Source organism: Aspergillus steynii (assembly GCF_002849105.1).
Source record: "Aspergillus steynii IBT 23096 chromosome Unknown P170scaffold_4, whole genome shotgun sequence".
Taxonomy (NCBI): Eukaryota; Fungi; Ascomycota; class Eurotiomycetes; order Eurotiales; family Aspergillaceae; genus Aspergillus; species Aspergillus steynii.
The window spans coordinates 1248385-1275779 of NW_020194401.1; the positions used below are offsets into that span (position 1 = coordinate 1248385).

General features: G+C 54.0%; 12 protein-coding genes across 12 annotated transcripts; 9 read left to right on the forward strand and 3 right to left on the reverse strand.

The window, feature by feature from the left end:
• Positions 1 to 660: 660 nt before the first annotated feature.
• P170DRAFT_509682 (uncharacterized protein) lies at positions 661 to 1398 on the reverse strand (the record flags this gene model as incomplete). Its single annotated transcript, XM_024854699.1, has 1 exon — positions 661 to 1398. One exon carries the CDS (start codon positions 1396 to 1398, stop codon positions 661 to 663), a length of 738 nt encoding a protein of 245 aa, XP_024704333.1.
• Positions 1399 to 1787: 389 nt separating this feature from the next.
• Positions 1788 to 3010, forward strand: P170DRAFT_436693 (alpha/beta fold hydrolase). Its single transcript, XM_024849204.1, has 2 exons — positions 1788 to 2520; positions 2556 to 3010. Exons 1-2 carry the CDS (start codon positions 1814 to 1816, stop codon positions 2806 to 2808), a joined length of 960 nt encoding a protein of 319 aa, XP_024704334.1. The 5' UTR covers positions 1788 to 1813; the 3' UTR covers positions 2809 to 3010.
• A 1596-nt stretch (positions 3011 to 4606) lies between these two features.
• On the forward strand, positions 4607 to 6481 carry P170DRAFT_357764 (DUF3176 domain-containing protein; the record flags this gene model as incomplete). Its single annotated transcript, XM_024844240.1, has 2 exons — positions 4607 to 5691; positions 5752 to 6481. 2 exons carry the CDS (start codon positions 4607 to 4609, stop codon positions 6479 to 6481), a joined length of 1815 nt encoding a protein of 604 aa, XP_024704335.1.
• Positions 6482 to 6727: 246 nt separating this feature from the next.
• Positions 6728 to 8302, forward strand: P170DRAFT_407969 (NAD(P)-dependent alcohol dehydrogenase). The gene is made up of 2 exons (XM_024846709.1): positions 6728 to 8039; positions 8098 to 8302. Exons 1-2 carry the CDS (start codon positions 6993 to 6995, stop codon positions 8200 to 8202), a joined length of 1152 nt encoding a protein of 383 aa, XP_024704336.1. The 5' UTR covers positions 6728 to 6992; the 3' UTR covers positions 8203 to 8302.
• Positions 8303 to 8503: 201 nt separating this feature from the next.
• On the forward strand, positions 8504 to 10626 carry erg8 (phosphomevalonate kinase). Its single transcript, XM_024845645.1, has 3 exons — positions 8504 to 8709; positions 8790 to 9234; positions 9285 to 10626. The coding sequence occupies exons 2-3, from the start codon at positions 8879 to 8881 to the stop codon at positions 10387 to 10389; spliced, it is 1461 nt and encodes a 486-aa protein (XP_024704337.1). The 5' UTR covers positions 8504 to 8709; positions 8790 to 8878; the 3' UTR covers positions 10390 to 10626.
• Positions 10627 to 12116: 1490 nt separating this feature from the next.
• Positions 12117 to 15962, forward strand: P170DRAFT_358218 (pentatricopeptide repeat protein; the record flags this gene model as incomplete). Its single annotated transcript, XM_024844271.1, has 1 exon — positions 12117 to 15962. One exon carries the CDS (start codon positions 12117 to 12119, stop codon positions 15960 to 15962), a length of 3846 nt encoding a protein of 1281 aa, XP_024704338.1.
• Positions 15963 to 16715: 753 nt separating this feature from the next.
• P170DRAFT_357953 (pyridoxamine-phosphate oxidase PDX3) lies at positions 16716 to 17867 on the forward strand (the record flags this gene model as incomplete). Its single annotated transcript, XM_024844251.1, has 2 exons — positions 16716 to 16776; positions 16834 to 17867. The coding sequence occupies 2 exons, from the start codon at positions 16716 to 16718 to the stop codon at positions 17865 to 17867; spliced, it is 1095 nt and encodes a 364-aa protein (XP_024704339.1).
• A 141-nt stretch (positions 17868 to 18008) lies between these two features.
• On the forward strand, positions 18009 to 18640 carry P170DRAFT_358326 (uncharacterized protein; the record flags this gene model as incomplete). Its single annotated transcript, XM_024844280.1, has 3 exons — positions 18009 to 18112; positions 18182 to 18281; positions 18407 to 18640. 3 exons carry the CDS (start codon positions 18009 to 18011, stop codon positions 18638 to 18640), a joined length of 438 nt encoding a protein of 145 aa, XP_024704340.1.
• Positions 18641 to 18908: 268 nt separating this feature from the next.
• P170DRAFT_383606 (chloride channel protein) lies at positions 18909 to 21856 on the reverse strand. The gene is made up of 7 exons (XM_024845646.1): positions 21320 to 21856; positions 21197 to 21264; positions 20783 to 21142; positions 20660 to 20737; positions 20287 to 20612; positions 19890 to 20247; positions 18909 to 19842 (listed from the first exon to the last, which is right to left on the reverse strand). The coding sequence occupies exons 1-7, from the start codon at positions 21789 to 21791 to the stop codon at positions 18985 to 18987; spliced, it is 2520 nt and encodes an 839-aa protein (XP_024704341.1). The 5' UTR covers positions 21792 to 21856; the 3' UTR covers positions 18909 to 18984.
• Positions 21857 to 22124: 268 nt separating this feature from the next.
• P170DRAFT_436701 (histone-fold domain-containing protein) lies at positions 22125 to 23115 on the forward strand. The gene is made up of 4 exons (XM_024849205.1): positions 22125 to 22372; positions 22420 to 22505; positions 22564 to 22654; positions 22707 to 23115. The coding sequence occupies exons 1-4, from the start codon at positions 22300 to 22302 to the stop codon at positions 23042 to 23044; spliced, it is 588 nt and encodes a 195-aa protein (XP_024704342.1). The 5' UTR covers positions 22125 to 22299; the 3' UTR covers positions 23045 to 23115.
• A 465-nt stretch (positions 23116 to 23580) lies between these two features.
• On the forward strand, positions 23581 to 24558 carry rip1 (ubiquinol--cytochrome-c reductase catalytic subunit RIP1; the record flags this gene model as incomplete). The annotated part of the gene is made up of 4 exons (XM_024853250.1): positions 23581 to 23860; positions 24007 to 24095; positions 24165 to 24315; positions 24377 to 24558. The coding sequence occupies 4 exons, from the start codon at positions 23581 to 23583 to the stop codon at positions 24556 to 24558; spliced, it is 702 nt and encodes a 233-aa protein (XP_024704343.1).
• A 1032-nt stretch (positions 24559 to 25590) lies between these two features.
• Positions 25591 to 27147, reverse strand: she9 (putative mitochondrion biogenesis protein (She9); the record flags this gene model as incomplete). The annotated part of the gene is made up of 2 exons (XM_024850833.1): positions 25591 to 26489; positions 26556 to 27147. 2 exons carry the CDS (start codon positions 27145 to 27147, stop codon positions 25591 to 25593), a joined length of 1491 nt encoding a protein of 496 aa, XP_024704344.1.
• Positions 27148 to 27395: the final 248 nt, after the last annotated feature.

Consider the following 27395-nt stretch of genomic DNA (forward strand, 5'->3'; position numbering starts at 1 on the left):
GTGTTTAAGAAGATAATAAGATAGAATAAGATAAGAAACCTTTATGTGCTAGAGTTAGATAGGATTTATAAGCCTAAAGATTTAGAGGTTGTAAGAATAAGAAAAGAGGATATAGTAATTATTCAAAGGATCGGGCATGCAGTGGTTAGGAAGAGGGCTAAGGAAGTGGCTGGGTTAATTGAAAGATTTTGGAGGATGGGTTGATTACCCTAGGGAGATGGATTAGGCATGTTTAGGCTATAGCCCTTTTAAATATCTATAGTGATAACACGCTGGGATATAGATGGATACTTGTCAATAATGCTGCAAGGGTCCGCGTAGGGAGCTTTGTGGTAGGATATCAACGCTATCAATATACGCTGTGATAGGGTCAGATGTTATATACTATCGCAACGGAGTAGTAAGCCGCATTCAGAAGTAGTTATTTTTATTTTTTAGACTGATTAAGAGGGCCTTAGGATACGTTCTTTAGTAATATGTAGTAATTTATAATAATACTAATATGATCTAATTTCTATCTTACTAGTAATCATTTGAAGAAAGAAATTGGCTAAGGAAATAGGCTGAGACGCTTGTATGGACCAACTGCACCATTTCCAAGACAAAGAAGGAGGAACAAGAAGAAAGACAAGCCGACTTAACAGACGAAAATCCTTGCGGCTATTCATCGGAATAAAGTCCCATGCAGCGATTGACGAGAAACTGGACTTCGCGGTTCTCCATTTGTAATCTTTCTTGGATTCGGTACGGGGGCATTGGGAAATCTAGACTGGAGTCGTTCACTAGAATGCATTCGCAGTTGCCCAGGTAATTGGATGTCTGTCCACGCAAGCGTTCGTAGAAATCTTGAAGGACGCTCATCGCGGTACCCGAATTCCACAACACGCGAACTTCGGTCCCAGGAACGATACACGTCTCGTTCACTAGGCGATGGAGATCACCTAGACGCAAGAAACCGAAACCCTCCCCCCCGATCTCGATTGTTGTGAGGGGCGCTTCCTTTCGAAAATGATCCGTTCTCACGATTGAAAGACGCCGCGTTGGTGGCTGCTGAATCAACATTCGTCTCCAGCTCGCTTCCTGTCGGAGGAGGTATATGGATTGGATCCAAGGTTCCAGCGGACGAATATGCAATAGCTCAGATGGTGTAGAGTTGTTCCTTCGGAGTATTCTATGCCAAATCAAGGGAAGGAGTGGGTTGACTTCGCGGGGCTGATTCGGCAGTAGGGGCTTGACGGATGGCCGGATGAACAGCACGGTCTGAAGATAGCTGGAGGTGTTGATGAGTTTATTCCAGAAGCGACACACCCTTGAAGCGGATCCCAGTAGGGTCCGAATATCCGTCTCTAAAAGGATCATTTCTAGCAGCTCCACGAGAAAGAGGGGGTGGGTGGCCATATTGACGGTATGACTGCTCCGGAACGCTTCAGTAGGTGGTGATTGTAGATAATAATGACTTGCGGAAGAGTATGGTTGAGTATGGGATATCTGATAAATAATGGAGAATTGAGATGAGTTTGGTGGACGGACAAGATCCGGTTGGAGAACTAGAGAAACCCATTCTATAGTGGAAGTCCAATTCTGGAAGGAACAAACGTTTCGTTTGCCTCGTTTCGTGTGCTGCAGAAGGACGGTATACAGTCCTTATCGTGGGATTGTTTCTATTGATCGCACTAAACTAGTGGACCAGGGGAGACGACTCGTATTACACTCGGGAATTGATAAGCCGATAAGAACTGGGGTATATCTACTCGTCCACTACTTTCTCTCCAGTTCAACCTCTCCCACCGAAATTGAAATCAAAACCAGCAAAATGTCCACTCCCCAACTCGTCCTCCCCCGTCCAGGAACCACCAACCCCCAAGACAAGATTTCCTCCATCTCCGCCCCCTCCGAATCCTCCTTCATCGCCACCTTCGGCTCTCTTCTCCCTGCAGCATCCTACCTGCAGACCCCCCACGGCCGCGCCGCCTACTACTCCCTCCCGCCCTCGTCGCAATCAACCACGTCCATATCGCACGTCCTCCTCATCCACGGCGTCCAAACCCCCTCCATCGGCCTGTATCCTCTCGTCCGGTCCCTCTCCGCCCTCTCCCCATCCACACACTACATCCTTCTCGACCTCTGGGGCCACGGGCTCTCCGACACCCCTGTTGCGCCTCACACGCCAGAGCTCTTCCACGACCTGATCTCCGCCCTCCTGGATCATCTAGCATGGAAAACTTTCCACCTGATCGGATACTCGTTCGGCGGGTCTACGGTAGTTAGCTTCGCGGGTAGGTATCCGGAGCGGGCATTGTCTATGGCGCTGATTGCGCCAGCGGGGTTGATTCCCTCGAAGGGGTTTAGTGAGGTGGAACGGGGGTATTTGGACCCTCGAAAGGGCAACGGGGACGCAGAGCATGAAAGAAAAGCGAGGGAATGGATTCTTGACTTCCTCGAGGGTGGGGAGTTGGTTGTTCCGGCGGACTGGGAGGAGAGGGTTTCGCGGGGGGAGGTGGTTGCGGAGGCGGTTCGGGAGTGGGAGATGAGGGAGCACGCGGGCATGCGGCCAGTGTGGTGGGTGTGTTTCGGGACGGAGGGGTCTTGGATCGACATGCGGTGTTCGAGGAGGTGATGAGACGGGGCGAGGTGTGGGGTTTTAGTGTGCTGGGGGAGTTGGATGGGGTTTGTGGTCTTGGGGATTTGGAGGCGGTTGGGATGCGGAAGGAGGATGTGGTGGTTGTCAAGGGGGTTGGGCATGCGGTGGTTAGGGAGAGGGCCGAGGAGGTGGCACAGTTGATTGAGGGGTTTTGGAAGAAGGTTTAGATTGTGTGCTCATGGTTAGGGATGTGTGGTTTATAGTGTGTGAGGTTGTATACCAAGGCAGACTGGAGGCTATAAACTGAGAGATAGAATCGGTATACTGCAGTGATTCTTGGCAATCTATGGTGACAGTGATAGTATGCAGTTTACGTCTTGTTGATATACTTTCGCATAGAAGAGAATTGAATATGCAGGCAAGATAAAACGCTCGAAAGAATCGTAGAACGAACTGTAGAAAATAGGTAAAGTGACCAAAAAATAGTCTTATTCACATGAGGCTCAATTACACCACTCCAAAGGAAAACAGGACCGAGAAATGAAATAGGAAAAGATGTGTTGAAGAAGAGAGAAAGTGAAGTTGGAATATGAAGACGGGATAACTAGTCAATGGATCTTTGGAGACATACCTGACAAACGGACGCTTGCAGTGAACTAGAGCATTGAACAAATGAGTGTCTTTCACTTGGTTTTGACCAGAGTGGGCTCTGAAGATGTTTTCTATCAACGAGGCTCATAATGGTTTGGCTTCTCTCTAGACGAGACCTCAGCGAATTCAAGGCCGTCATGGAAGACAGGATCGACGTGGATGATTCTTCTACCAGTATTAGCGAACGGCCATAAATATCGGAATCAGGGCGTAAATCCCGCACCTTTGCGAGTATAGCCAACGCAAAATCAACATAGAAATGTACCCAAGCCAAACAAATCCCAGCCATGGCCGAGGAACATCAGAAGTCTGTTCGCGCCTCTTCGCTTGTCTGTGCCTCAATGCTTCGATCAACTTGAAATTCGGTCCACGGGACGAGCATTGATTGCTGGTTACGATCGGTCCGGGGATAAATCAAGCAGTACTCCCAAGATCCAATTGCCTTTAGTTTTGTTCTGAGCTGCAGCATTGAGAACTCGATCCAATCTCCAGGTGAATGTATGACTTAAGAAAAGAATTGCTTTGTGGTCCCATTGCGCATTGCCTACAATTGCTTCAAGCACATTCTCATCCACATATGCCTCATGCTCAAAGAGTAGCCATAGCGCATCGGTGTTGTTGAATGATTGGCGTGCCGCAACTCTGGCAACCCCTTGTAAATTGGAAATGAGCTTTGTCGAAGGATGCTGGAGTAATTTCTTGAGAAACTATGTGCCATGCTCATAATTTCTTACTGCTGCTTTCAATGGCAAATTCATGATCCCTGACCTCTGCTTACCAAGGAGGTGACTTCATATTGCAATATTTCATACTATAAGCGATAAGAGTCCGGATGTTCTCCAATGTTTAATTAGCGTCAGATCTGGTCTCAAACTCGTGCGCCATGACTGAGCAGAACTGGGAGTGAGGGTGAGACAAGAGGCATAAACAAGAGCTGATCTTTTGATCTTTACAATTCCCACCCTATCAAATGTTACAGTCAACTAACAAGAAACCTTGGCTATTATATAACTTCCGTGGTCCGATTTAAAATGTCATTTTCCACCAACGAAACCCTTTTAAGGTACCGAGGGGTGTGTGAAGTTCTCATCAGCGGTCATTATGAGTTTGTATATCCTGGTCCTAATTGGCCTGAAGGGACAAGAAAACATCCCTCGCTTTTCCGGGGCACTACGGAATGTGACTCCAATTGTAGATCGGTTCCGGGATTTGATGCCGATCAATGCAGCCGCAAGGCTGTGTCCGGGTGTGAGTGAGCCTGATCGAACAAAGCTGAGAGAAGAGTTCTCTCCCCTGCTATTGCTCCAGTAATTCTAGCACTTTTTTTTGTTCATTCTATCGTCGAACATGGTTCAATGGCGAATTAAGCCGAACATGCTGAAGAAGTCTTCCACCCGTGACTACAAGAATGTTTCATCAGATCCAGTTGCGCCCAAAAGAAGCAGAGGACAGGATAGTTCTGCAGGCCAGAAAGGAAGGCGGACGAAGTGCACCCCGCTCATGGACACCTGGATCTGGGAGATCACCGCCATGATATTCAGCACCCTTTGCTTTGTGGCGATTGTCGCAGTGCTTGGGGCATACGACCAAAAAGCAAGCCCCAGCTTTCCCAAAGGCTTGACTCTCAACACCATTGTGTCGATATTAGCAACCGGGTCAAAATCATCATTGCTGTGCATGGTTGGCACCTCTATTGGTCAGCTAAAATGGAATTGGCTTCAGGGCAGCAGAAGGCACCTTTTATACGATCTCCAGTCCTTTGATGATGCCAGTCGTGGGCCTTGGGGGTCGCTGTTGGTTTTGCTGCACCGGCCGAAGAAGGAACGTTTATTGATCTCTCTCGGTGCCATTATTACCATCGCTAGTCTCGCATTTGATCCTTTCATGCAGCAGATAGTGAATCTTTCCACCAGGCAAGTCAGCCGAGAGTCTGATGGGGCTCGGGTTAAGCAGGTTGATGTTCCATGGCGTGTTTCATCAGGAGCGGATATTTATTCGGCTATGGTCAGCTCGCTGAATGCAGGAATCTGGACAGGCGGAGTAAAATCAGATCCCATCTGCCCATCAGGGAACTGTACATGGCCCACTTTTCGGTCCGCCGGCTGGTGCAGCAAGTGTGAAGACTTCACTTCGAATGCCACTTTTGTTGGGTGCGATGTTGCCATGTTCAACAGCAGCAGCCATGACTCTCAGAAAGTCGCCTGCAACATAAAGATCCCCGACGGTTACTCGATAAACTGTGATCTTCAGGGCGTCTGGGGAAATCGCCGAATGTTCGAGGAAGACTGGAGACCTGGACTCACGATGAAGATTCCGTTCTATGTTATTCAGCCCATGCATCCTCGGTGGGGGCCATATTTCAACCAGACCATCTTAGGGGTGAGGAGTCCGCTAAGTGCCGTGGCAATGGTGGGATTGAGCACGCCGAACGCTTTCACCGGCCCGGATTTGCTGCAGGTGTTGACGCCCACGATGAACGTCACTGTCTGCGTCTTGTCCCCTTGCGTGCAAACACACAGCGTCTCTGTATCAGGGGGTGTCCCAAGCATACGAAAATCATCCACCGAATTTGGCGAGATCTTTCTAAATCCTGATTCACCATATGAATCATCCACCGTCAACTTGAACTCTTGCTGGAAACCACATCGTGACCAGGCCGTTGACTTGTCCATATCCTCAGAGAGCTCTCTGCTCAAATTTAACCCCTGGGAAAATTCAACCCGTTTCGCCGCTTGCCCTGTGATTGGGGATATGACCGGCTCTGGCTTGGTTGACACGGTATACCACAGATATCAGTACAATACGACGATCAACATGTGGGAATCCAGGGACCAATTCTCTTACGAGCCCCCAATAACGAAAGCTTTAGCATTGTCTAGCTTCGACTCTATCATGTCTAATATCGCGGCATCATTGACAAATACCGCTCACGAACTTCTTGGTCGCGAGGTCTACGGTGTTGTGATGAATCCCGAGGTGTACGTTGTGGTCAATTGGTACTTTATCATTCTCCCGGGCGTGTTAATAGTTTTGGGAATTCTGTTTCTCATCTTGACGATATTGCACAACCGCCAGCGCGGCCATTCTCACTGGAAATCATCCTTGTTACCTGTCGTATATCATGGGCTCGCCGAGGACATTGGCAGTGACGAGCTGGGTAAGGCTAGCGCTATGGAGAAGTCGGCTCTTGAACGTACCGTGACTCTGGGGATTGTTGACAACAGAAGGAGGCTGGCTCTCGGGGACTAGACGATCGGATAAAGATACAGTATATTGAACCTCTTGTTTTCGATCCCTGAAATGGCTAGCTTTTCTACTTATTATTTTCGCTTTAACTACGTTGGGCATTTTTCCTATTTAAAAGGATAATCCGGGTGGATTTAGAAAGCGCAAAAGAACCACACGTGTCAACCCTTGGTGGATGGAGCATACTTGCGTAACTGGGGATCTTATGAGATTCGCTCAAATGACTAAGTTTAATGCTTGAGACTTCTGCGGTCTGCATCTCCAGCCATACGAGCCCGACCAATTGACCAATCCCGAGAGTTTCCATACGAAGTCGCCCCTCGTTCGGATGCTTTTTCAGTGGTGCACCAAACGACCATAAACCCTATTCTGCGCAAACAAAGACGTAGTCAAGGGCCTCAGCTGAATAGCAAGATCAATATGTTACACCAACTTCTGCATATAAAAACAGACTGCCGCCAGTTTACCATCACCATCCCAAACTCAGTCAGCTCTTCCTCACCTATCGCCCATCATGACAAGCAATACACCAGGTTCTCTCCCTGAAACCATGAAAGCATGGACATTCAGCCAATCAGGGCCCCCTCAATCAACCCTGCAGTTGCAACACATCCCACTACCGACTCTCAGCACAGACACGTCGCTGCTGATTCGTGTCTCCCACGTCTCCCTCCACCCCGGCACAGTCATCATGATGAACCTGATCCCGTCTATATTCCGAAACCCCTCAACTATCGCCGAGACAGATTTCTCCGGGGTCGTGGTATCAACCGGCAAGAAAGTCCCCGTCTCCCGTGCACCCAACAGCAACCGATCCTTCCCCCCAGGAACAGCCGTCTTCGGCTCCATCCCCGTCCCCCAGCATCTCCTAGGATCCGGCGCACTGGCCGAGTACGTCGTCGTCGACATGGCGTCTGTAGCTCGAAAGCCTGAAAGCTTCACCTTCGCCGAAGCCGCGGGGCTGGCCGTTTCTGGCTCGACGGCTCTCGACCTCCTAGACGCTGCTCGACTCCAGCCGGAGGGGAAGGTGCTCTTGAATGCTCCGTGCGGCGGGATCGGCCATTTCGTGACGCAGATCGTAGCGGATGAAGGGGCCCACTATATCGTGGGAGTATGCTCAGGGACGTCGGCGGATTTGGCCAGGGATCTAGGATGCGACGAAGTGACGGACTACCACGTATTAGATGACGGGACGTGCTTGGGGGATTCTCTAGCGTCGAGATTTAGCGGAGACAATGCGTTCGATGCCATTATTGACGCGCACGGCTCCCAGCACCTGTGGCATTCAGCGCCCAAGTTCTTGAAACCAGGTCGGGGCCATGCGTATACGACTGTCGGGCCGGCGCTGGGGTCTTACACTTACCGAGCCATGGGCGACGTGCTGAAGGATATGGTTCTCAATAAGTGTCTGCCGAAGTGGATGGGTGGTGTGGATAGAGAGTATAGACAGGTTGCGTCGATCGTGACTACCGAGAAGCTGGAGAGATTGGCAAATCTGGGTGAAGCCGTGGGTATGATAGCGTATGTTGGAGGAGAGTGGGCGTTTGAGGATGTTCTTCAGGTATGTCATTCCACCATCGTCTTCTTGGGATGTGCAGGCAAGCTGAAATGGAGTACAGGCATACGAGGTACTGATCAGCAAACATGCAAAAGGGAAGCTGGCGATTCGTGTTTGGGAGCCATCTTTTGCTGAGTTGAATGCGTTGGCTGGTCGCAGTAGTTGACGATGACTCTAGAGTGTGGAATGGGCATAAACCATGCATAATTAATTATAATACTCAGCTGACAAAGCGGGGTTTTGTGCATAACAGATTAGGAAGGAATAGCCCAATCAGGCAGTGGCACCTGACCGTAGACTATCCCTATTTAGATTAGCTCCCGCCACACCTGATCAGCCACAGTCAAGCTCCAGCCACAGGAGGGACCAACCAGACAAACATCTCTTCTTTCTCCTCCTTCTTTGGCTTTCTCTCGTCAAGTATACGTCCTGGATAGATCCTTGTACCAATACGACCTCAATGCGCATCAAACCCTCCGAAATCACCTGATCCCTTGTTGACTGAGTGTTGTGGCTTGCTCCTTTCGCTCACCGTTGGGCTCAACTGTTTATCTCGGCGGGGTTCCTGGAGATCCCCCAAAATTTCCAATCCGACCTGGAGAAAACACCAATCCACCCTCCTATGTCATAAAGCGTCTAGCATCAGCTTCCCCACTTTCGAGTCCCTCTGATGGTGTGTATTACGTGCATGATATTGAGTATCGCACCAGCCTGTCTCATACAGTGGTTTTGCTGACGCATTGTTTACTCTAGCTCTCAACGGTCGTCTAAATCATTAATCCACTTGCAACGTCTCTCTCGACAGATACAGACCCATCCTTTCCCACCGATCCCTCAGTCCAATGTCTGCTCTTCCTTCCGCAGTCACCGCCTTGTCCGCCCCGGGCAAGGTTCTCCTCACCGGTGGCTACCTCGTTCTCGACCGCAAGTACACAGGCACGGTGTTCGCCCTCGACGCAAGGATCCATATCGTGGTACAGCAACTGAGACGCGGCCACCGCAGAGGAGCATCTGGGTCAGGAAAACCCGGAGATAGCGCACCGACTGGAACAGCGGAGGAGGGCACTGCTGTGGATGATAAGGACAATGAGGATATCGTCGTGGTCCGCTCGCCACAGTTTATTGATGCGCTGTGGGAGTATAGCATCCAGCGTTGTGAGAACGGTGGCGGCATCAAAGTGATTCAGAAGAACGAGGGGTAAGCATTTCTGTCCGTCCGTTTGGCAAGTCAAAGACTAACATTACTAGACGGCACAACCCGTTCGTCGAGACCTCCCTCAACTACGCCTTGACTTACATCAGCTACGTCGCCGACTCCAAGGATTTCGGGTCGTTGTCGATCACCATTCTTGCGGATAATGACTACTACTCCGAGACTGCTTTCTCCAAGGCGTCTGAAATGCAGTATGCGGGGCGATTTGTGAACTTTGGCGTTCCTCTCCACGAGGCGCATAAGACGGGTCTTGGCTCTTCTGCGGCTTTGGTCACATCCCTGGTGTCTGCTCTGGTTATCCATCGGACAATGCAGCCGGATGACCTTGGTGCTGCCCGGGACAAGCTGCATAACCTGGCGCAAGCAGCCCACTGTGCGGCCCAAGGAAAGGTGGGATCCGGTTTCGATGTTGCCGCTGCGATCTACGGTTCTTGTCTCTACCGGCGATTCTCCCCTAGTATCCTGGAGTCTGTGGGCGATGTCGCGACTCCTGGATTCGAGGAGCGACTGTTTGCTATCGTAGAGGACGTCAACCCCCAACATCCCTGGGACACGGAATGTCTGGATTTCGGCATGCAGCTGCCCCGAGGCATGCAGATGGTTCTGTGTGATGTGGAGTGTGGCTCTCAGACTCCATCCATGGTGAAGAAGGTGCTGGAGTGGCGGAAGCAGAACCCCCAGGAGGCCGAATTGCTCTGGACGGCCCTCCAATCTAACAACGAGAGACTTTGCCTCGAGCTGAAGCAGCTGGCCCAGAACCCCAACCATGAACAAGCCAATGACTTCAGTGACGTCCGCCGCCTGATCCAGCGCTCGCGCAACCACATCCGCAGCATGACCCAGAAGACGGGCGTGCCCATCGAGCCCAAGGTACAAACCGAACTGCTGGACGTCGTCTCCGATATCGAAGGTGTCGTCGGTGGCGTGGTCCCTGGCGCTGGTGGATACGATGCCATTGCCCTACTGATCCGCGACGACGGCGAGGTGATCCAGAAACTGAACGACCTCTTCGAGACCTGGGAGAGTAAGGTGGAAGACGACTTCGGTGGCAAGATCGGCCAGGTGCGTCTTCTAGGCGTGCGGCACGGATCCGCCGGAGTGAAGAATGAACCGCTGGACCAGTACTCTGGCTGGGTATGAACCATTCTTTAGGCATGAAACTCGGCATCGCCCCGAGGACTCAACGGACGACTTAAGGTATAATTGCATACTGATTCGGATTCTCGATTTGACTCGGTTTCAACCACCCGTCGATCGTGTCGACTTTCTCTTCTTTGCATGCGGGCACATATTCAATTAACGACAGGATGACATAATGACGAGCATATTGCATGTTTTAGAATAGCATAATCTATCAATCCAATCCATTAACCACTCACCTCTTGTTATGGTCTGCAGAGACTATCAATTATACTATTCTTCCAATTTGAATCAGTACTTTCTGCATGCCAACGTATCGAACCCCAAACACATATATTCATTCTACGACCGGGACAGGCGCCAAGATAAACTTAGCCTGGTTATTTGTGACCTTGATGATTTGACAGTTCGTCACTAGAGGAAGTGAGCAGCTAGTCTACATTAGATTTGGTCGGGTGAATTGCACGAGACCTCATAATCTCCGACCGAAGTGACGTATGGCCGGGGGATCCGGGGACGAACGGAGGATTGGAAGCCACGTCGGAGATGAATCTGATAAAGGGGGCTTACGTGCGTGACGCGGGGTTGAGGAGCTGCATGGACCTTGGAAGGCTTGGATACGACCGTTGCTAGCTTGCTGCATTCTAGAAGATGGTGCGATTGATGTCATGGTACGGTCACTGCATACTGCATATACTCCTGGCTAGTTTTCTGCTGTCTATATAGTGGATACTGGATAGAGCAGTTCAAGGGATATGAATACGAACTCCACCTTCACTATTTATAAAAGCGTCGTTCTGGAAGGCTCGAACCCACCGTGAATCATCGGAATTGCAGACAAAGAATCCGAGGGCGAGAAATGCCTCAAACGTACTCGGCGACTCGGCGACCGGACACTCCGGGTGCCTTAGGCCAGGAATGATCAGGTGGTCTGGATCGGAGCGGCTGCCGAAGAGGCCAATCATATTTATGGAAGTTATGGGGCGCGGGAAAGAACAGGAACGTCGTCCGCCATTCAGGGCCCTGAGGGGCTCCTGGCGGACGGTCCTGAGTGGCCCTGGCAGCCCTGACTCACTCGCCTTCCGGCTGGTTTTCTTCTGCCGGAGTTGCGCTGCGTTTGCCCCGACGGGCCCAGCAGGCATCCGTGGTTGGTCCCTGTCAGTGAAAACTCTTCTGTACTGTACTTTGTGTTTGATTTTCTTCTGATGATTTAATCGTTCAGTTAGTTTCTGACATAGAGTCATGGGTACGAAACACAGCCCCTTTCCACTTATACTCAGCAACTCGGACTACTCCGTAGATACTCTAGAGTAAATTCGGACCTCCGCGTAAAGTCCGAAGGCTCCCTTGGTCCGCCCGTCCCAAACAAGTAACGCCTGGCGTGCGATCGGCACTAGTCCCCTTCAGGCCGGCCCGCCATACAGATCATTCTCGGCTTTTCTGAAATATCCTTCGCTTTCCTCGCTGACGCCCTTTTCTCTCTTTCTCTCCCAGATTTTTTGCCTCGACATCATTCACTCTCGTCGAATTCCCTCGTTATATCCTTCCCCCTTACTTCCGGGCGCGTTCCTTTGGCGATTGGTCATCGTCAAATGAACCTGCATCATTTTCACTATTTTGATTACAAGGTGCGTAAAGGACACGAGTACACCCATGAAGATCAAGAACACGCGACTAACTCCCCCCAGCATTGCCTCTTCTCGCTGAAGAGGTCGCCCGCCAGATAAATGGTTTTCAAACCGTTTACCCATCTCGCGCGCCAGAGTTTCACAAAAGCCTTCACCCATGGCTATGCTCAATCCGTAGTCGCCGCGTCGCAGTCCACCTACACCTCCTCCGCCACCTTCAACCAACTCGCCAACCAACCCGCCGCCAAATTCTCCCGAACTACCCTCCAAAATGTCTTCCAACCGTCGAGTTCCTCCTCTGGCGCTGGCGCCAAGGCCAGCCAGGGCGGTTCCGGCTCCGGCGACCTGGGCTTAGCCGCCTATTACCAGGCCTGGCAGCATGCCCAGCAAACCGGTGATGATAGCGATTGGAAGCAGCTGCAGATGAAACGACGCATCGGGTGGAAGCCCTCGTCGGAAGAAACTGCCAAGGCGAAGGAGGAAGAGAGTCTTGCTGCGTCCAAGTCGCATGAGAACCTCCATCGCTCGCCGCATCTCACCAAGGCGTCGGCCAATGCCGATGTCAGCGCGCAGGTAGAGGAGGCGGTGGCTCGTGAGATCCAGATTCAGGAGGAGCAGGCACAGGCGGAAGAAGCGGTCGAGGCGGAGAATGCCACCGAGGCGTTCCCCGATCTGCCCGATGAGGTTGCAGCCGTTGCGGATGCCGCGGCGGAGCAATCCGACGCTGCGTCCGAGCAGATTGTGCAACTGGCGTCGACGAAGAAGTTTGCTGAGATCCCCGGGGCGTTTGCCGCGTTGTTGAGAAACGGTCTGACCCCCACGGTCGGAGCCTACAACGCTCTGCTGGAGTCGGCCATCCAACTACATGGCGATAGCGCTCAGGCGATCCAGAAGGCGCTGGATGTCTACTCGGACATGCTCCGCCGCAAGGTGATTCCCGACGAGCAGACCTACCGCACGTTAGTCGAGCTTTTCGTCGTCCGGGCCCACGATGCGATCAAGGCCAAGGGCCTGCTGGAACAGGATCGACTTCGATTCGGCGGCATGGAAGAGGACGGCAAGTTCATGCTGCACTCCAGCGAGCTGGAACGCGCCATCCTCGACGAGGATCACTCGCTCGACATTGCCCTGAAGCTCTTCAACACGGCCACTATCCGACACGCCGACCTGGTCTTCTCGCTCGACACCTACCGCTATCTGATCACCGCCTGTGCGACCGAGGGCCGCGTCGAAAACATGGTCCGCGTTTACGCTCACATGGAATCCCACAAGGTCACCCCGCACGCCTCGATTTTCCCCTCGATGATCGACGCGTTCGCCTCGACCGGGGACATGAGGAGCGCCGTGGAGTGCTACAACGAATACAAGGCGCTGGCGGTGTCGGACGATAACGGCACCTTCAGCATCGTGCAGCGGTTGGACGCGCAGGTCTACGCCGCCCTGGTCAAGGCGTATCTCTCGTGCGGCAAGGAGGAGGAGGCGCTCCGATTCGTGGAACGCATCCGGACCTCGTTCGACGAGGTGACGGAAAATCGTGAAACTCGGCAGAGCGCCATCGAGTCGGTGATTGTGCAGGACGCGCTGGTGCGCCACTCTCTGAAATCGGGCGAGCATGATAGGGCGCTAGACCAGGCCAAGACCCGCTTGCAGGATGGCGCGCTGGATCATGCCATGGCCCAGATCTGCGTCACCGCGGCGGATGCCGGTAATCTGAAGGCTGCCTCCGAGGCGTATGATGCTCTGCCCACCGAATGGGCCCTCCGACAGGGACCCGCCGTCTCCTTGCTGGCGCTGCACGTCCGTCAAGGCAATGTGACCGCGGCCCGATCCCTGTGGCTCGCGCTGAGCACCTCCGGTCAGGCTACGTCGGACATGATCCAGCCGACTGTCATGTACGCCGTCGCCCTGCTGAAGAGTGGGCAGATCGAGGAGGCCCTGCTGGAGGCCCGCAATATGTTTACCCGCATTCGCAACGCCTCCTCGTCTTCTCCTGTCACCAACAACCCTCTTCTGCTGAACCCCATCCGCGAACAGATCAACGAAAGCATCCATCTACTCGGTCGCGTCCTCAGCCAGTCTGCCGCCATCCTCTCCCCTCCCGCTGCCATGGCTCTTCTCTGGTCGATGGCTGAGAACGGAGGCATGGTCTCCCCGGTCGCCGAGCATGTCGTCGCCAGCTTCGGTCCCCTCAGCATCTCGCAGCTCAACGCCCGCGACCTGACCCTGGCCCTCCAGGTGCAGGCCGGCATGCTGGTCAACGGCAACGCCGCCGCTTTCGACGTCGCACACCCCATCCGCTTCGCCCACATGCTCGACATCGCCTTGGCCACCGGCCTCCAGATGGACCCGTTCACCACGCGCGTGGTGGACCAGGCCGTGGGCAAGCTGTTCAACAGCCGACCCGACATGGTCCGCAGATGGCACGACCATCTCGGCCTCACCTCCAGCCCTTCGTCCTTCATCTCGGCCGACCGCCACGCCAGCCCCGTCTCCGACCTCTCGACGAACCTGAGCTCCGCGCCCGGCGAGGACTCGTTCGACCCCTACGCCTACGCCACCGACTTCCGCGGGTCGGCGATGATCGCCGAGGAGCTCGAGAGCACCAGCGGCCGCGCCGAGTCGCATCTCAACGAGTCCCTCAACCGCGTGCGCAACATGCGCCGCGCCGGTCGTCATCCTCGCTACATCACCTACGCCAAAATGATCACCGCCGCCGCCAAGATCAACCGCGTGGACCTGGTTCACGAGATCCTCAGCATGGCCCGCCGCGACGTGCCCCTCCTGCCCCAGTACCACGCGGTTAAGTACGGCTGGGTGTCGATCCTCGATGCCATGGTCGCCTCCTGCCTGACGCTGGGCGACCGCAGCCTGGCCACCAAGTACCACAGCGAGCTGCTGGAGCTCGGCTCCGCGCCCTCGGCCAACACGTTCGGACTCTACATCACGACCCTCAAGGAATCCACCAAGACCTTTGACGAGGCGACGGAAGCGCTGAAGATCTTCCACCGCGCCGTTGCCGAGGGTGTCGAGCCCACCTCGTTCCTGTACAACGCTCTCATCGGCAAGCTCGGCAAGGCCCGTCGCATCGACGACTGCCTGCTGTACTTTGCTGAGATGCGGGCCAACGGCGTCCGCCCCACGAGCGTCACGTACGGAACGATCGTCAACGCCCTGTGCCGGGTCAGCGACGAGCGGTTCGCCGAGGAGATGTTCGAGGAGATGGAGTCGATGCCCAACTACAAGCCTCGCCCGGCCCCGTACAACTCGATGATCCAGTACTTCCTCAACACCAAGCGCGACCGCAGCAAGGTCCTGGCCTACTACGAGCGCATGCTGTCCCGCAACATCCAGCCCACGATGCACACCTACAAGCTGCTCGTCGACGCCTACGCCTCCTTGGAGCCGGTGGACATGCCCGCCGCCGAGAAGGTACTCGAGACCATCAAGGCCGGCGGCCAGCAGCCCGAGGCGGTGCACTACGCGTCGCTCATCCACGCCAAGGGATGCGTCATGCACGACATGGAAGCCGCCCACGACGTGTTCCGCGCCATCGTGTCGGAGCGCAAGGTGCGCGTGCAGCCCTGTCTGTACCAGGCCCTTCTCGAAGCCATGGTGTCCAACCAGCAGGTGGGCCAGACCGAGGAGATCGTGCAGGACATGGCCCGTCGCGGCGTCGAGATGACGGCGTACATTGCCAACACGCTCATCCAGGGATGGGCGGCCGAGGGCAACGTCGCCAAGGCCAAGGCCGTCTACGACAGCATCGGCGTCGGTCGTCGGGAGCCCAGCACGTACGAGGCCATGACCCGCGCCTTCCTGCTGTCGGAAGACCGCGAGGGAGCCTCCCGTACGGTGCAGGAGATGCTCTCCCGTGGATACCCCAGCGCCGTGGCCAGCAAGATTGCGGATCTTGTCGGAGGAGCGGCCGTGACCGCCTCTCTTTAAGCAGTGCCTTTTCCGGTGAAAAATAGAGAGAGAGAGAGAGAGAGAGAGAGAGAGAGAGAGAGAGCAGAAAGGAGAAAGAGTATAATTTGCATTCGTCATCTGGACGAAGTTGCCTTCCCATTCCTGGTCATCGACCAGGATGCTTCTTTTTTGACTGGAACAAAAGAAAATAATTCGTTTTAATCTGTCCAGGGCTGGATCCCTGTCTTTCGGCTGATTCCAGCCCGACTCCGGCATTTTGGGAGGCAACCATGATTCCCCCGTTGGTTTGTTCATAATGTGATATTGTGTTTTCGGATATATTTGGTTTGCATTCAGCGAGTGACGGCGTTTGTGAGATAAAAACGGGGGTTACCAGATGATGTATACCATGGGTTTGGGATTCATATTTCGATGTTCATAGTGATTTTGTCTTAGACCATCTCAACTCTCTGCTTCGAGTCTAATGGGCTTGAATGAATTGACAATCAAATACAATCACAATAAACATGTACCACCTACAGAGTATGTAGTCAGTATAGGTACTCAGGTACTCAGAAGACGGAAGCGGCGATAAATCACGGGAGGAGCTTAACCCCACATGACATGACCTTCTCGTCTCTCCATCTTCCTTCTTCCTTCAACCTCACTGCAACCGCGGGGCTCACACTGTCTATGCACCCTCTCCGACTGTCCTGTTTCCCTCATTTCGTCTCTCGTTCCCGTCAATTCATATCCTCTCTCCAACTCCGCAATTCGAGATCCTCTTCCACCATGGACCACCCCAAGTACCCCACCAGCGGGGAAGCCGACAAACGGCCCAAGAAGCTAATCTGTATCCTCACTACCTCACTACGTTCTATAAACTATACACTAACAATAACATAATTAGTCGCCCCAGGAGACATCGCATCCACCGCCTCCACCCCCGAAAATCCCTCCCCATCCTCAACGCCCGATGTCCCCTCCGCCGCCTCCCGCCTCGACTCCCTCCGCTCCGATACCTCGACCCCCAACTCCGTCCAGGAGAGCCAGATCGTCTCGCACCCGGCCCGCGCGCACCAGTTCGTCAGTAACCCACCCCTCACCGTCTCGCAGATGCACCCGGCCAACCCGCTGCACCAATTCAACACCTGGTTCCGCGACTCCCGGCTGCCGGCCTCCTCAGCGCCGGAGACCTGCACCCTGGCCACGGCGTCTCTGCCCTCCGGCCGAGTCAGCGCGCGCATCGTCTACCTCAAGGAGCTGGACGAGCGCGGCTGGGTGGTCTACAGCAACTGGGGCAGTCGCGAGGGCAAAGGCGGACAGGTATTCGGGGCCACGAACGGAGAGGACACGCTCGGCGCGATGCCCGAACCATCCGACACCACCAACCTGCAGGAGGAGCTGCAGCTGGACCAAGTCCCGGGAGGAGGCAACAAGTGGGCGGCGCTGACGTTCTGCTGGTCGAGCGTGGAGCGGCAGGTGCGGATCGAAGGGCTCGTGGAGCCGCTCAGTCGCTCCGAGAGCGAGCTCTACTGGCGCACGCGCGAGCGAGGCAGCCAGATCGGCGCCTGGGCCAGCTGGCAGAGCAAGGTGCTCTGGAGCACGGAGCCACATCTGCTGATCGACCGGCGGCGCAAGAGCCTGGCGGCCGACGAGGTGACGGGCGCGGTGCCGGTCATCCCGGGCGATGTGAACGAGACGGACATCGACGACGGGCGGGCACTATTGGAGCAGCGCGTGCAGGAGCTGGAGGCGCGGTTTGCGGACACGAAGGAGATCCCGCTGCCGCCGTTCTGGGGCGGCGTGCGCATTGTGCCGGAGTCGGTGGAGTTCTGGCAGGGGAGACGTAGTCGATTGCATGATCGGTTTCGGTATGTGCGGGTGCATGAAAATGGGGAGGGAGAGATGTATAAATGGCGGATTCAGCGATTGTCGCCGTAGACAGACAGGAGCATAAAGTTGGAGTAGAATAGATAAGACATGCCAAGACAACACTTGGCCTCGGCTTCCCTCACTTTCACCTCATCATATCCTACACCATACCTTCATACTCTACATAATATTATATATATATATACCAACATGCCCCTCCCTCAACAACCCCCAAAGAACCGCCACTCCCGCTGGATCCTCCTCGCCCTGACCAGCGGCGCATTCGCAGCTCTGAACGGGCTCTTCGCAAAGCTGTACCTCCCTTCCCCTCCACCCAATCCAAGGACCAGACAGAACATAACCAACACATCCTATGACTCCAGAACAACAGACACACACACCTCCGCCTTCGCCGCCTCCATCCTCTCCCTCTTCCACGCCTCCCTCGACGACCACCCGTTCGTGGAGGTGATCATCCGCGGAGTCCGTCCTACCCATCCCATATCCTAGGCCCATCCACCCAGCTCCAGCTCTCCCTCCCTTTTCAACCTATCCATATCCACCCTTAACACCAATACTAACCCAGCTATGGTGATAATGTCGAATAGGTCTGCTTCGCATTAAACCTCCTCAGCAACATCATCATGTGGGCGCTGTTCACGCGCGCGCTGACCGCGTCCCCGTCCACCACTAAGGTGTCCATCACCAACACGTCCGCGAACTTCCTCGTCACGGCTGTCCTGGGGATGTGCGTGTTCGGGGAACGCGTTGCTGGGCTGTGGTGGGTTGGTGCGGCGTGCATGGGCGCCGGGTGTGTGCTTGTCGGAATGAGGGATCAATAGGTTATCGTCGTCGTGGGTTTGGGGCTTAGGGTGTATATATCTGGCTGTGTCTGTTTATTTGTGTGGTGGAAGGGGGGGAGGGGGAGGGGTGTCGATGCGATGCTATATGCTATATAGAGGCTGTGGAGGGAGTTAGTTGGGTTCCTGGTCTGGGTTGGATTGGTGTTATGGAGTACCTATGTATACTATTGGTTTAGTGGGCTAACACTGATTTAGTGTTTTGGTTAGGCTGGATGCTCTGCATCGAGGATGGTGTAGATGATATAGTAGCAAATCTATATTCAACTGGATGCCAGATCCAGAATCTATGTAGGAAGTGTATACATAACCATTCAGAGACCAGACTACTGCCTCTCCTCCAACTCCACAACCCCCGTATCCTGCGCCACCCCGCGGTATTCACCAGGCGTCCGACTCGGCCTGTTCCAGCCCGGAATCCTCGAACCCAAGGACTGTATGAAATGCCACAACCGCTCTTCCAGCGTATCGCCCTGCCCGTGCAGATGCTCTCCCAGCCGCAGTTCCTGGGGATTGTTCGTCGCCGCCAGGGCCTGTTCCTCGGCCTCGACTTTGAACTGGTACTTGAGGCAGTCCTTGACGGTGACGAGGCCCGAAAGGCGGCCGCGGTGTTCGACGAGAATGACCCGCGGGCCCATCTTCTTGAAGATCTCCATGACGGTCTCGAGCGGCAGGCGCGGATGCACGGTGAGGGGCGTGTGGTCTGCGTAGCGGCTGAAGTCGACGAAGCTGGAGCCCGAGCTGCGGTGGATGGCGTCGAAGGTGTCCGGGACGAGGGAGTGGCGGGAGGAAGAGGCGCGGCGCGCGACGGACGCCTCGGCGGCTTCTTTGGTGAAGACGCAGCGCGCCGTCGGCGAGACCATGCCCTCGGCGCGCGCGCGGTCGATGGCGTACCGCAGTTCGGTGCGGCCGATGTAGCCGACGAGGATCTTGGAGGAGCGGTCCTCGACGATCGGGAAGCCCTGGAATTTGTTGTCGCTGAGGAGGTGCTCGGCTTCGCGCACGGGGAAGTCGGAGGCAGGTAGGGTCAGCGGGTCGCTGGTCATGGCGTGGGAGACGGGCACGTTGAAGACGTGTTCTTCTTTGTTGTCGAGGAAGGGGAAGCCGTTCGACCAGATCATGCGGTCTGCGATGCCCCCGTTGCCGAAGCGGTCGCCGACTGCTTTGGTGACGCCGACGACGATCTAGACTGGTTAGTAGGGTCAATGAGCAGATGAACATGGGTACTAACCATAGTAGGGAGAATATAGGTCAATGCGCCAGTCAATTCAAACATGATGACCGTCACCGAGATGGTCAAATGCATGATACCACTCAGCGCTGCGCCAGCGCCCAGGAAGGCGTACGTTCCGGGTGTGATGCACGGAACATCAGGATCGCATGAGGCAAAGAATCTGGAGTCGGGAAAAGATTCATATAGCGCTTGCACGAGAATGCCGACCAGACGGCCGAACGACGCTCCCACGGCCATCGACGGCACGAAGATTCCCGCTGGCACTTTGCACCCGTAGGATATGATGACCAAAAAGATTCGAAGGAAGGTGGCTATCGCCAATGATCCAACCATATACCAGCGACGTTTGGGTCTGCTCATTAGCATAATTCATTGCATTCGGGGATAGACTCACTCGCAAAGCCCATGATAGTCATGGCCACCCTCGCACTCCCGGAACAGAATCTCCATCATTTCCGTCATGTTAATTCTCAGAAACATGTTCGGGAAGCACAAGATGGCTGTAATGGCGGCCAGGATAACCGACTCCAACACTGCATGTTGGGAGAGATACTTCTTGCGGAATGCCTGCACTCGGAGGTTCCACTTGATCACAAGCGCTCCGTACAGACCCCCGAAGATGCCGATGAAGACAAAGAATATCAGCTCGAAGAAATGCCACGTGCGATCGTATTGTACTTGAAACATGACCAGTTGTCCGGTTCTAAAGGGGTTCATTGCCTGTGACCTGTTAGTCTCGCATGAGAGAAGAGTGTGAAGCTACATACCGCCAAAACACCAGTCGCAACCAATGCGCAAAAGTAACTTCGCCATAGCGTTTTGAGTGGGAAATACGACGCAACTTCCTGCGATCAGTTAGCTTGGCCCAAAACTAGGCGAGTATAACATACCTCCAGAGAGAACAGCACCCCTCCAATTGGACTGCCAAAGGCAACAGCTACACCGGCCGCTGCCGTCGCGGTCAAAACCTCTCTAGTCTTGGATGCATTCCGTCTATATTTGCTGAAGAATCGCGATATCACATTTCCTGCACACACCGCAAAATGAACACTCGGTCCCTCTTTGCCGACAGAGAGACCCGATGCAATGGCCAGCGGCAGCGCAATGGACTTGATCAAGAGTGTCCACGCGCCCAAGAAGCCTTTCATCACGAATCCCGCAATAATACACTTGATCTCGGAGATACCAGAGCCTGCGGCATACGGAGCGAATGATTTGACGAGACTAGCGGCGACGAAGGCAAACAGGACCTATACAAGATTAGCCATGGCTGTCTGGCTGTCTGGCCACGTCAGACGACATACCGCGTAGAAGGTGTATATCATATAATTCACAAGCCAATATGAAGTCCAATGCTTCCATTCAGAACAGCCTGCGAAACAAATCAATCTACCACTCCATCTCCATTGAATAATATGACCGCTTACCTCCCTCTGCGCCCCAACAACAGAAATTCTCATTGAGATAGAACGCCGTGGTACAATGACCCAGTTTGATGTCCGACAGCCACTCGGTGATAATATTCAAGAAGGCCGAGATCAATCCGATCACCGCGCCGACGATGGTGATGACGAGCCACGCCTGTCCGGCATCGTAGGACTCGCGCACCTTTCGTCGCCAGCCAAAGGTGCCTTCCTGGTCCCAGAAGCCCGAGCCATCACGGCGCTTGGCTCGGCGTCGCGCTTGCTCTTGCACTGCATCCTGCACCCAGTCGATGGTGGTAAAGTCCTCGTAGCGTTTGATCTCGCTGATCTCCTCGGTGATTGCGGCGGGGTGGTTATTATCGGGGGGCTGCTGGTCGACGGGCGAGGATAAGCCCGATAGCCTCCTCAGGATCCGGCGCTCGGATAAGACGGAGGGGGAGTGCGGAGAAGGAGACGGGGGGCGCATGGAATTCATATCATATCCTTGTCGGAGGGGCGATCAGGAAGGGCATCGCCGGGGGGGGGATCTAGAAGGTCGCAATGATGAAGATGGATGGAAGGCAATTGGAAGCCCCAATATTGCCGTCTTGGGATGAGGCCTTCTCCGCCCACGTGAGGCGGTCCGTACGGAATGAAAGACTAGAATGGAGAATTGAACAAAGAGAATTTAATTGATTTTAGATTATTTATGATTTTAATTATTTCCTGAATTTCGTTCCATTGCGATACTTCAGTTGGCAGTCACAAGCAGTGGTGGTCGATTCGCCATAAGATTATCTACTCTCTACTATCTTTATCTCTTCCGCCACGCGTGGATTCCACCGCGCGCGCCTCAACTTCCTCCACGCTTCATACTCGCTCCATAACTCGATTCCTACGAAAATCCGTACAATTTGACCACTACGAAGCCGATCCCTCCAGCTACTCCAACACTCTTACATTCCGATCTCTTACACCCCATAACGCCTTCGACCGACGCGACGATGCCTCCCAAAGAGAAGGCCGCGCCCGAGTCTGCGCCCTCCGACGAGATCACCGGCCAGAGCGCTCTCCCCAGTACGTGCACCATATTCACTTCACGATTCAACAGCTGACTGGGACAGTCTCCCGCATCAAAAAGATCATCCAGCTGGACGAAGACATCGTCCAATGTTCCAGTAACGCCACCTTCGTGATCGCCATGGCTACAGTGCGTGACTTTTTCCTCTTCGAGCCACCCAGTTCAATCATTGACCCTCCAACACTAGGAAATGTTCATCCAATACCTCACGGAACAAGGCCACAACGTCGTCAAGTCGGAGCGAAAACCGCGCAAGAACATCCAATACAAAGATCTGGGTGAGTCGCACACTCCCGTGGGCTTGGACTGAGACTGATAAAGGCAAACCAGCTACCGCAGTATCGCGCATCGATAACCTGGAGTTCCTGGCCGACGTCATTCCCAAAACGACCACCTACAAGCAGTTCAAGGAGAAGCGGGCAAAGGAAGCCACCAAGGATGCTGAGTACGAGAAGGGACAACGCACGATAAACGGGGCTCTACCTCCGACGGAGCAGGCGAACGGAGCGACGGAGGAGCCGGAGCAGTCACCGGAGGAGAAGATGTCGAAGAGCCCTCGAGCGCCGATGGTCATGCATGCGTCGGGGGCCGTCAGCACGCTGATGGTGGATCGCACGGTGGACGGGCAGAATGGGCAGGACCGGGATGTGGAGATGACGGATGGATAGAATTGGCAATGGAATTAAATAGGAGCATGATTGGGGGTTTAGGAGTATATAGGATTCTGGTATAATTGATATTATTTATTGGATTTACTGGAGTATACGGAGTGTTAGTATGTTACCTTAGTATGGTAGTATGAAACGGAACGGGAAATGACGGACCAAGAAAACGGGTCGGGATCGTAGAAGAGCATTGCTGAACGGCAGGGTGTATGGCAGAAAGAATAGATGATCGAATTAATAATTAAATAAACATTGAATCTATATAGTTAAGTCATAAATATATTATATACTAATAGTGTACTCCATACTCCAGAGGGAGTTAATAGTTATAACCCCACGTGACTCCGGCCGTGAGCCAATGAGGCGCCCCGTGATTCCGATCGCTTGTCGTAGCGAAAGCTCTGGTTCATCCCCGGCCGACTTCATCCTCCTCCGTAGGAAAATCCCTCCTCTTGCTCCCTCGTCCTATCCTCCCCCCTCACCCCTCACCGCCACCGGTCGTCTCTGTTGCGATTGCTTGCAATTGCTTCCTCGTCGCCATGTCTCTCGCCTCCGCTTCCGGCTCTCTGCTGCGCTCCTGCGCCCGCCAGCAGCTGACCACCTCGCGCGCTGCCCTCGCCTCCTGCCAGCAGTCCCGGGGCGTCGCGGACGCCTCCAAGGCCTCCTTCGAAAGCCCCTTCTCCTCCAACACCACCAAGATCCCCGACTTCACCAAATACTCCTCCAAGAAGTCCCCGCGCTCGAACCAGGTCTTCTCCTACTTCATGGCCGGCTCGCTCGGTCTGGCCTCTGCCGTCGGTGCCAAGGCTACCGTTCAGGGTACGTGATTGCGATCGTTGGATATTCGTCCGTGGAAGAGCTGGGAAACGATCAGGATGGGTTGATCACGGACATCGACAATCGACATGGGTGGCAGCATACCGTCGGGGACCCCAATGGCTGATCTTCAATTTTCTTATCAACAGACTTCCTGGTCAACATGTCCGCCTCCGCCGACGTCCTCGCCCAGGCCAAGGTTGAAATTGGTCTCGGTGCCATCCCCGAGGGCAAGAACGTATGTCCCTCACCCCAATGGTCTGCAATCGGTGTGTAGGCTGGTTCCGCTGACCGCACTTCCCTCCAGGTCATCATCAAGTGGCGTGGTAAGCCCGTCTTCATCCGCCACCGCACCCAGGGCGAGATCGACGAGGCCAACCAGATCGACCACACCTCTCTCCGTGATCCTCAGGCCGACGAGGAGCGTGTCCAGGACCCCAAGTGGCTCGTCATGCTTGGTACGACAGCCCCTCCCCCTCCACCCGCCTTCCAGTTCCCACGATCCTAACCTCTCTGCAGGTGTCTGCACCCACTTGGGTTGTGTCCCCATTGGTGAAGCCGGTGACTATGGCGGCTGGTTCTGCCCCTGCCACGGTTCTCACTACGATATCTCCGGCCGTATAAGGAAGGGTCCTGCCCCCCTGAACCTCGAGGTTCCCGCGTACAACTTCCCCGACGATGAGACCCTGGTCATCGGTTAGATTAACTACAAAACGAGTCTGTATATTGACAATCCATCCTTTTCTTTTTCTGAAACAACCGGACGGGGTTCTGTACGACCACAGCCATGAGTTAGTTTTTGTTTAGACGATGGAACAGCTATAGCGAATGCGAGTGCGGAAAATATGGGGAAGAGCAGGGGGGAGCAAGCAACCCGAAGCGGAGACAGGTTTGTGTTTTTAGATGAAATCTCTCTCTCGTTGTCTTTTTTATTTTTGTTAAGATTAAAGACACCTTGTTTTAATATGCATCGATCGATAAGATAAAAACCAAAAAAAAGAGCCTGTGTTTTATTATTCATTGCGTGTCTTGTGATTTCTTGTCTCTTTCTGTATAGACCTCTCCCTCTTATCGTTATATTACTTTAGCCATTCTCTGCTTTCTCCTTCTCCCCGCCTCAACCGAGGATGATAGAAGATACAGCGAGGCAAGAGTCTCACGTTCTACCTGTATATTTATCTGCTTGCTTACTCGCAGCTACACTCCTATACCTTACTATTCCAATTCTGTACCGATGTCTATTCCATTTAATGCATAGACCCAGTTGAGTTGTGTTTATACCAGCGGAGAGTCCGGTGCCGGATATATCCGGATCATGCACACCGGCACTTTTTCTTCACCGCTCGAATGAGTTGGTGTTTCCCGACACCGTGCTATCGTTATTGCTGTTGTATGGCCACTGTGCTTTATTCAGCTATAAGGTACTTGTGTATTCGGCAGTCTGATCCGAGTTTACCCGAGCTGTTAACTTTCCTCGAGATAGGTATTTAACAAAGTATGGACAGGAGAATCGATTCAATTTATACATAACAAGAGGTCTATTTATATCTAGGTGAGGTAATACCTTACTTAAGGTAGGTTCAATGCGGTGTGGTTAGTTGAATATTTGTACAGTACATGTATGTTTTCTTTTTCTCAACGGAAAAAGAATCTGGGAGATGATACACGTCCTTTTTTTTCTCTTTTCTCTCCCGAGTCTATCGGTACATTCATTCGCATTTAATTGGAAGCTTTCATCGCGGTCGTATCAGTGCAATGACAAGGCCCATGATGGCCGCGCCGGCAGCGGCACTTTGCAGAGCCACGGATGATAGATCCCGCTGCGTGATGGTGATGCTGCGGTCGCTGAAGAGGTCGTGGAAGTACTGGCGCCAGGATTCGACGGATTGAGGAGAGGAGAGGCGCGACATTTGGGATTTGATGGTATCGTTCCAGGCGGAGGTGGGCTCGGCGGAGGGAGTGGGTTCGATTGGCGTGGAGGGGGAGGAGGTAGAGGCCGATTCGGCGGGTGCTACAGGACTGACATTGGAGGCAGCAGGCTGCTCCTGGATATCAGATGTCGGCGTAGAGGATGGTTCTGCGACTTCGGGGGTAGTGGTGGCGACGGCCGATTGCTCGGGCTGCTGCTGCTGCTGGGCCACCACCGGACTAATGATTTGGGTTTGGGTCATGACCTTCTCTTTCTCAATGGCTTCGATGACCTTCTCCTCGAAGCCCTTGACCAGCCTCTTGCGGCGCCAGGGTTCGACGGCGATCTGGAAGATGAGGAAAAGGAGCACGTTGACCCCCATCAGCCCCCATGTGCCCCATGTACTCATGCGACGGATCTTGTCCGACCAAACCTGTTCCTCGTGGTATCGGGAGAGGATGCAGCGGCTCAGCTGTGCAGCGGCCTCTTCCGATTCGCGCTCCGCCGAAGACAAGGCCTCCTGGGCCTCGTTCTCGGCGACTTCGTTGGTGTGGTCGTTCCGGTAGAGATGGGTGAAGCGTTCCAGGTCCGCAGGCGACCAGGCATGTTTGCGCTGAAGGAGCTCGTTGACTTCACGCTGGGAGGTCGATCGTCGGTTGATAGCGGCGGAGTAGGCATCTTTGGTTTCGCGGACTCGGAGACGGGCGGTGCGCAGGCGTTCCTCTGAGAAAAAAGCGTTAGAAGGCATGGTTTCTTGAGCGGCACAAATCGCCGCAGGGGTATACATACCTTGAATGTGAATCTCATTCTTGAGCGCCTCAATTGACGAATACCCAGTCAAATCGTTCAGTCGCTGGCCTGCCACGAAAACATTCGACTGCAGGTTATCCATCATAGTCCCGAACTGTTTCGCAAACTGCGATCTGCGATTCTCCATATACGACGGTAGACTCCCGTCACTTTCTGATCCGCGCTCTGTACCCTCATCCTTCCTTGGCTCAGGCCGTTCAGGTTTCTGTGTAGTTGTGTTCTCCGCGGCGGAGGGAGATCCCTGGCTGCTGGTGCTGCTGCTCCCCGCATCCGCCTCAGTAGTCTTCAGGATCCCCTCACGAACCGCCGCCGCCAACTCTGCATTCACCGACTGATCCGCCGGCTTCTCATCCTTAGGCTTATCCGTCTCATTCGAATATAGAGCCGACTGTTTTCGGAATTGGCACTGCAGACAGACCGAGAAGCTTCTCCGCGGGAGCGTATTGCCGACGGGAAGAGCTTTCGGGCCAACGGCCGACAGCAGCGGCGATCGCACGGCACGAGCAGAGGGTCTTGATAGAGTGACAGTGTGTCTGAGAGACTGTCGGAACAGCAATGGCATGGACTGCATGGCCGGGTTGGAGGGCCACGAAGAAGCCGGCCAGATTGCTGGGTCGGATGGTTGGGAGGTTGAATCGAACGGGCGGCGGGTGAAGCGCAGGTCGGGAAAGGCGGCAAGTTAGGCGGAATCTCCGCGCTTCTTCACGTTTCCGATAAGATCGACTCCCAACATCATGCGTTGCGTTATTGGGGATTCGTATGCGGTAGGAACGCAAGGTCTGGCATATACAGGATTTCCTATTTGGCTCGTTGGAGAGA

Excerpts from the sequence above, each read along its gene's own strand:
- P170DRAFT_436693 (XM_024849204.1), top strand. The coding sequence starts at position 1,814 with ATGTCCACTCCCCAACTCGTCCTCCCCCGTCCAGGAACCACCAACCCC. Across the intron at positions 2,521-2,555 it reads GTTGCGGAGGCGGTTCGGGA|TGTGGTGGGTGTGTTTCGGG; the intron begins GTGGGAGATGAG and ends GCATGCGGCCAG.
- P170DRAFT_407969 (XM_024846709.1), top strand. The coding sequence starts at position 6,993 with ATGACAAGCAATACACCAGGTTCTCTCCCTGAAACCATGAAAGCATGG. Across the intron at positions 8,040-8,097 it reads CGTTTGAGGATGTTCTTCAG|GCATACGAGGTACTGATCAG; the intron begins GTATGTCATTCC and ends AATGGAGTACAG.
- erg8 (XM_024845645.1), top strand. The coding sequence starts at position 8,879 with ATGTCTGCTCTTCCTTCCGCAGTCACCGCCTTGTCCGCCCCGGGCAAG. Across the intron at positions 9,235-9,284 it reads GTGATTCAGAAGAACGAGGG|ACGGCACAACCCGTTCGTCG; the intron begins GTAAGCATTTCT and ends TAACATTACTAG.
- P170DRAFT_383606 (XM_024845646.1), bottom strand. The coding sequence starts at position 21,791 with ATGAATTCCATGCGCCCCCCGTCTCCTTCTCCGCACTCCCCCTCCGTC. Across the intron at positions 20,738-20,782 it reads GGGTGCTGTTCTCTCTGGAG|GAAGTTGCGTCGTATTTCCC; the intron begins GTATGTTATACT and ends AACTGATCGCAG. Across the intron at positions 20,613-20,659 it reads TTGCGACTGGTGTTTTGGCG|GCAATGAACCCCTTTAGAAC; the intron begins GTATGTAGCTTC and ends AACAGGTCACAG.
- P170DRAFT_436701 (XM_024849205.1), top strand. The coding sequence starts at position 22,300 with ATGCCTCCCAAAGAGAAGGCCGCGCCCGAGTCTGCGCCCTCCGACGAG. Across the intron at positions 22,506-22,563 it reads TCGTGATCGCCATGGCTACA|GAAATGTTCATCCAATACCT; the intron begins GTGCGTGACTTT and ends CTCCAACACTAG. Across the intron at positions 22,655-22,706 it reads CATCCAATACAAAGATCTGG|CTACCGCAGTATCGCGCATC; the intron begins GTGAGTCGCACA and ends AAGGCAAACCAG.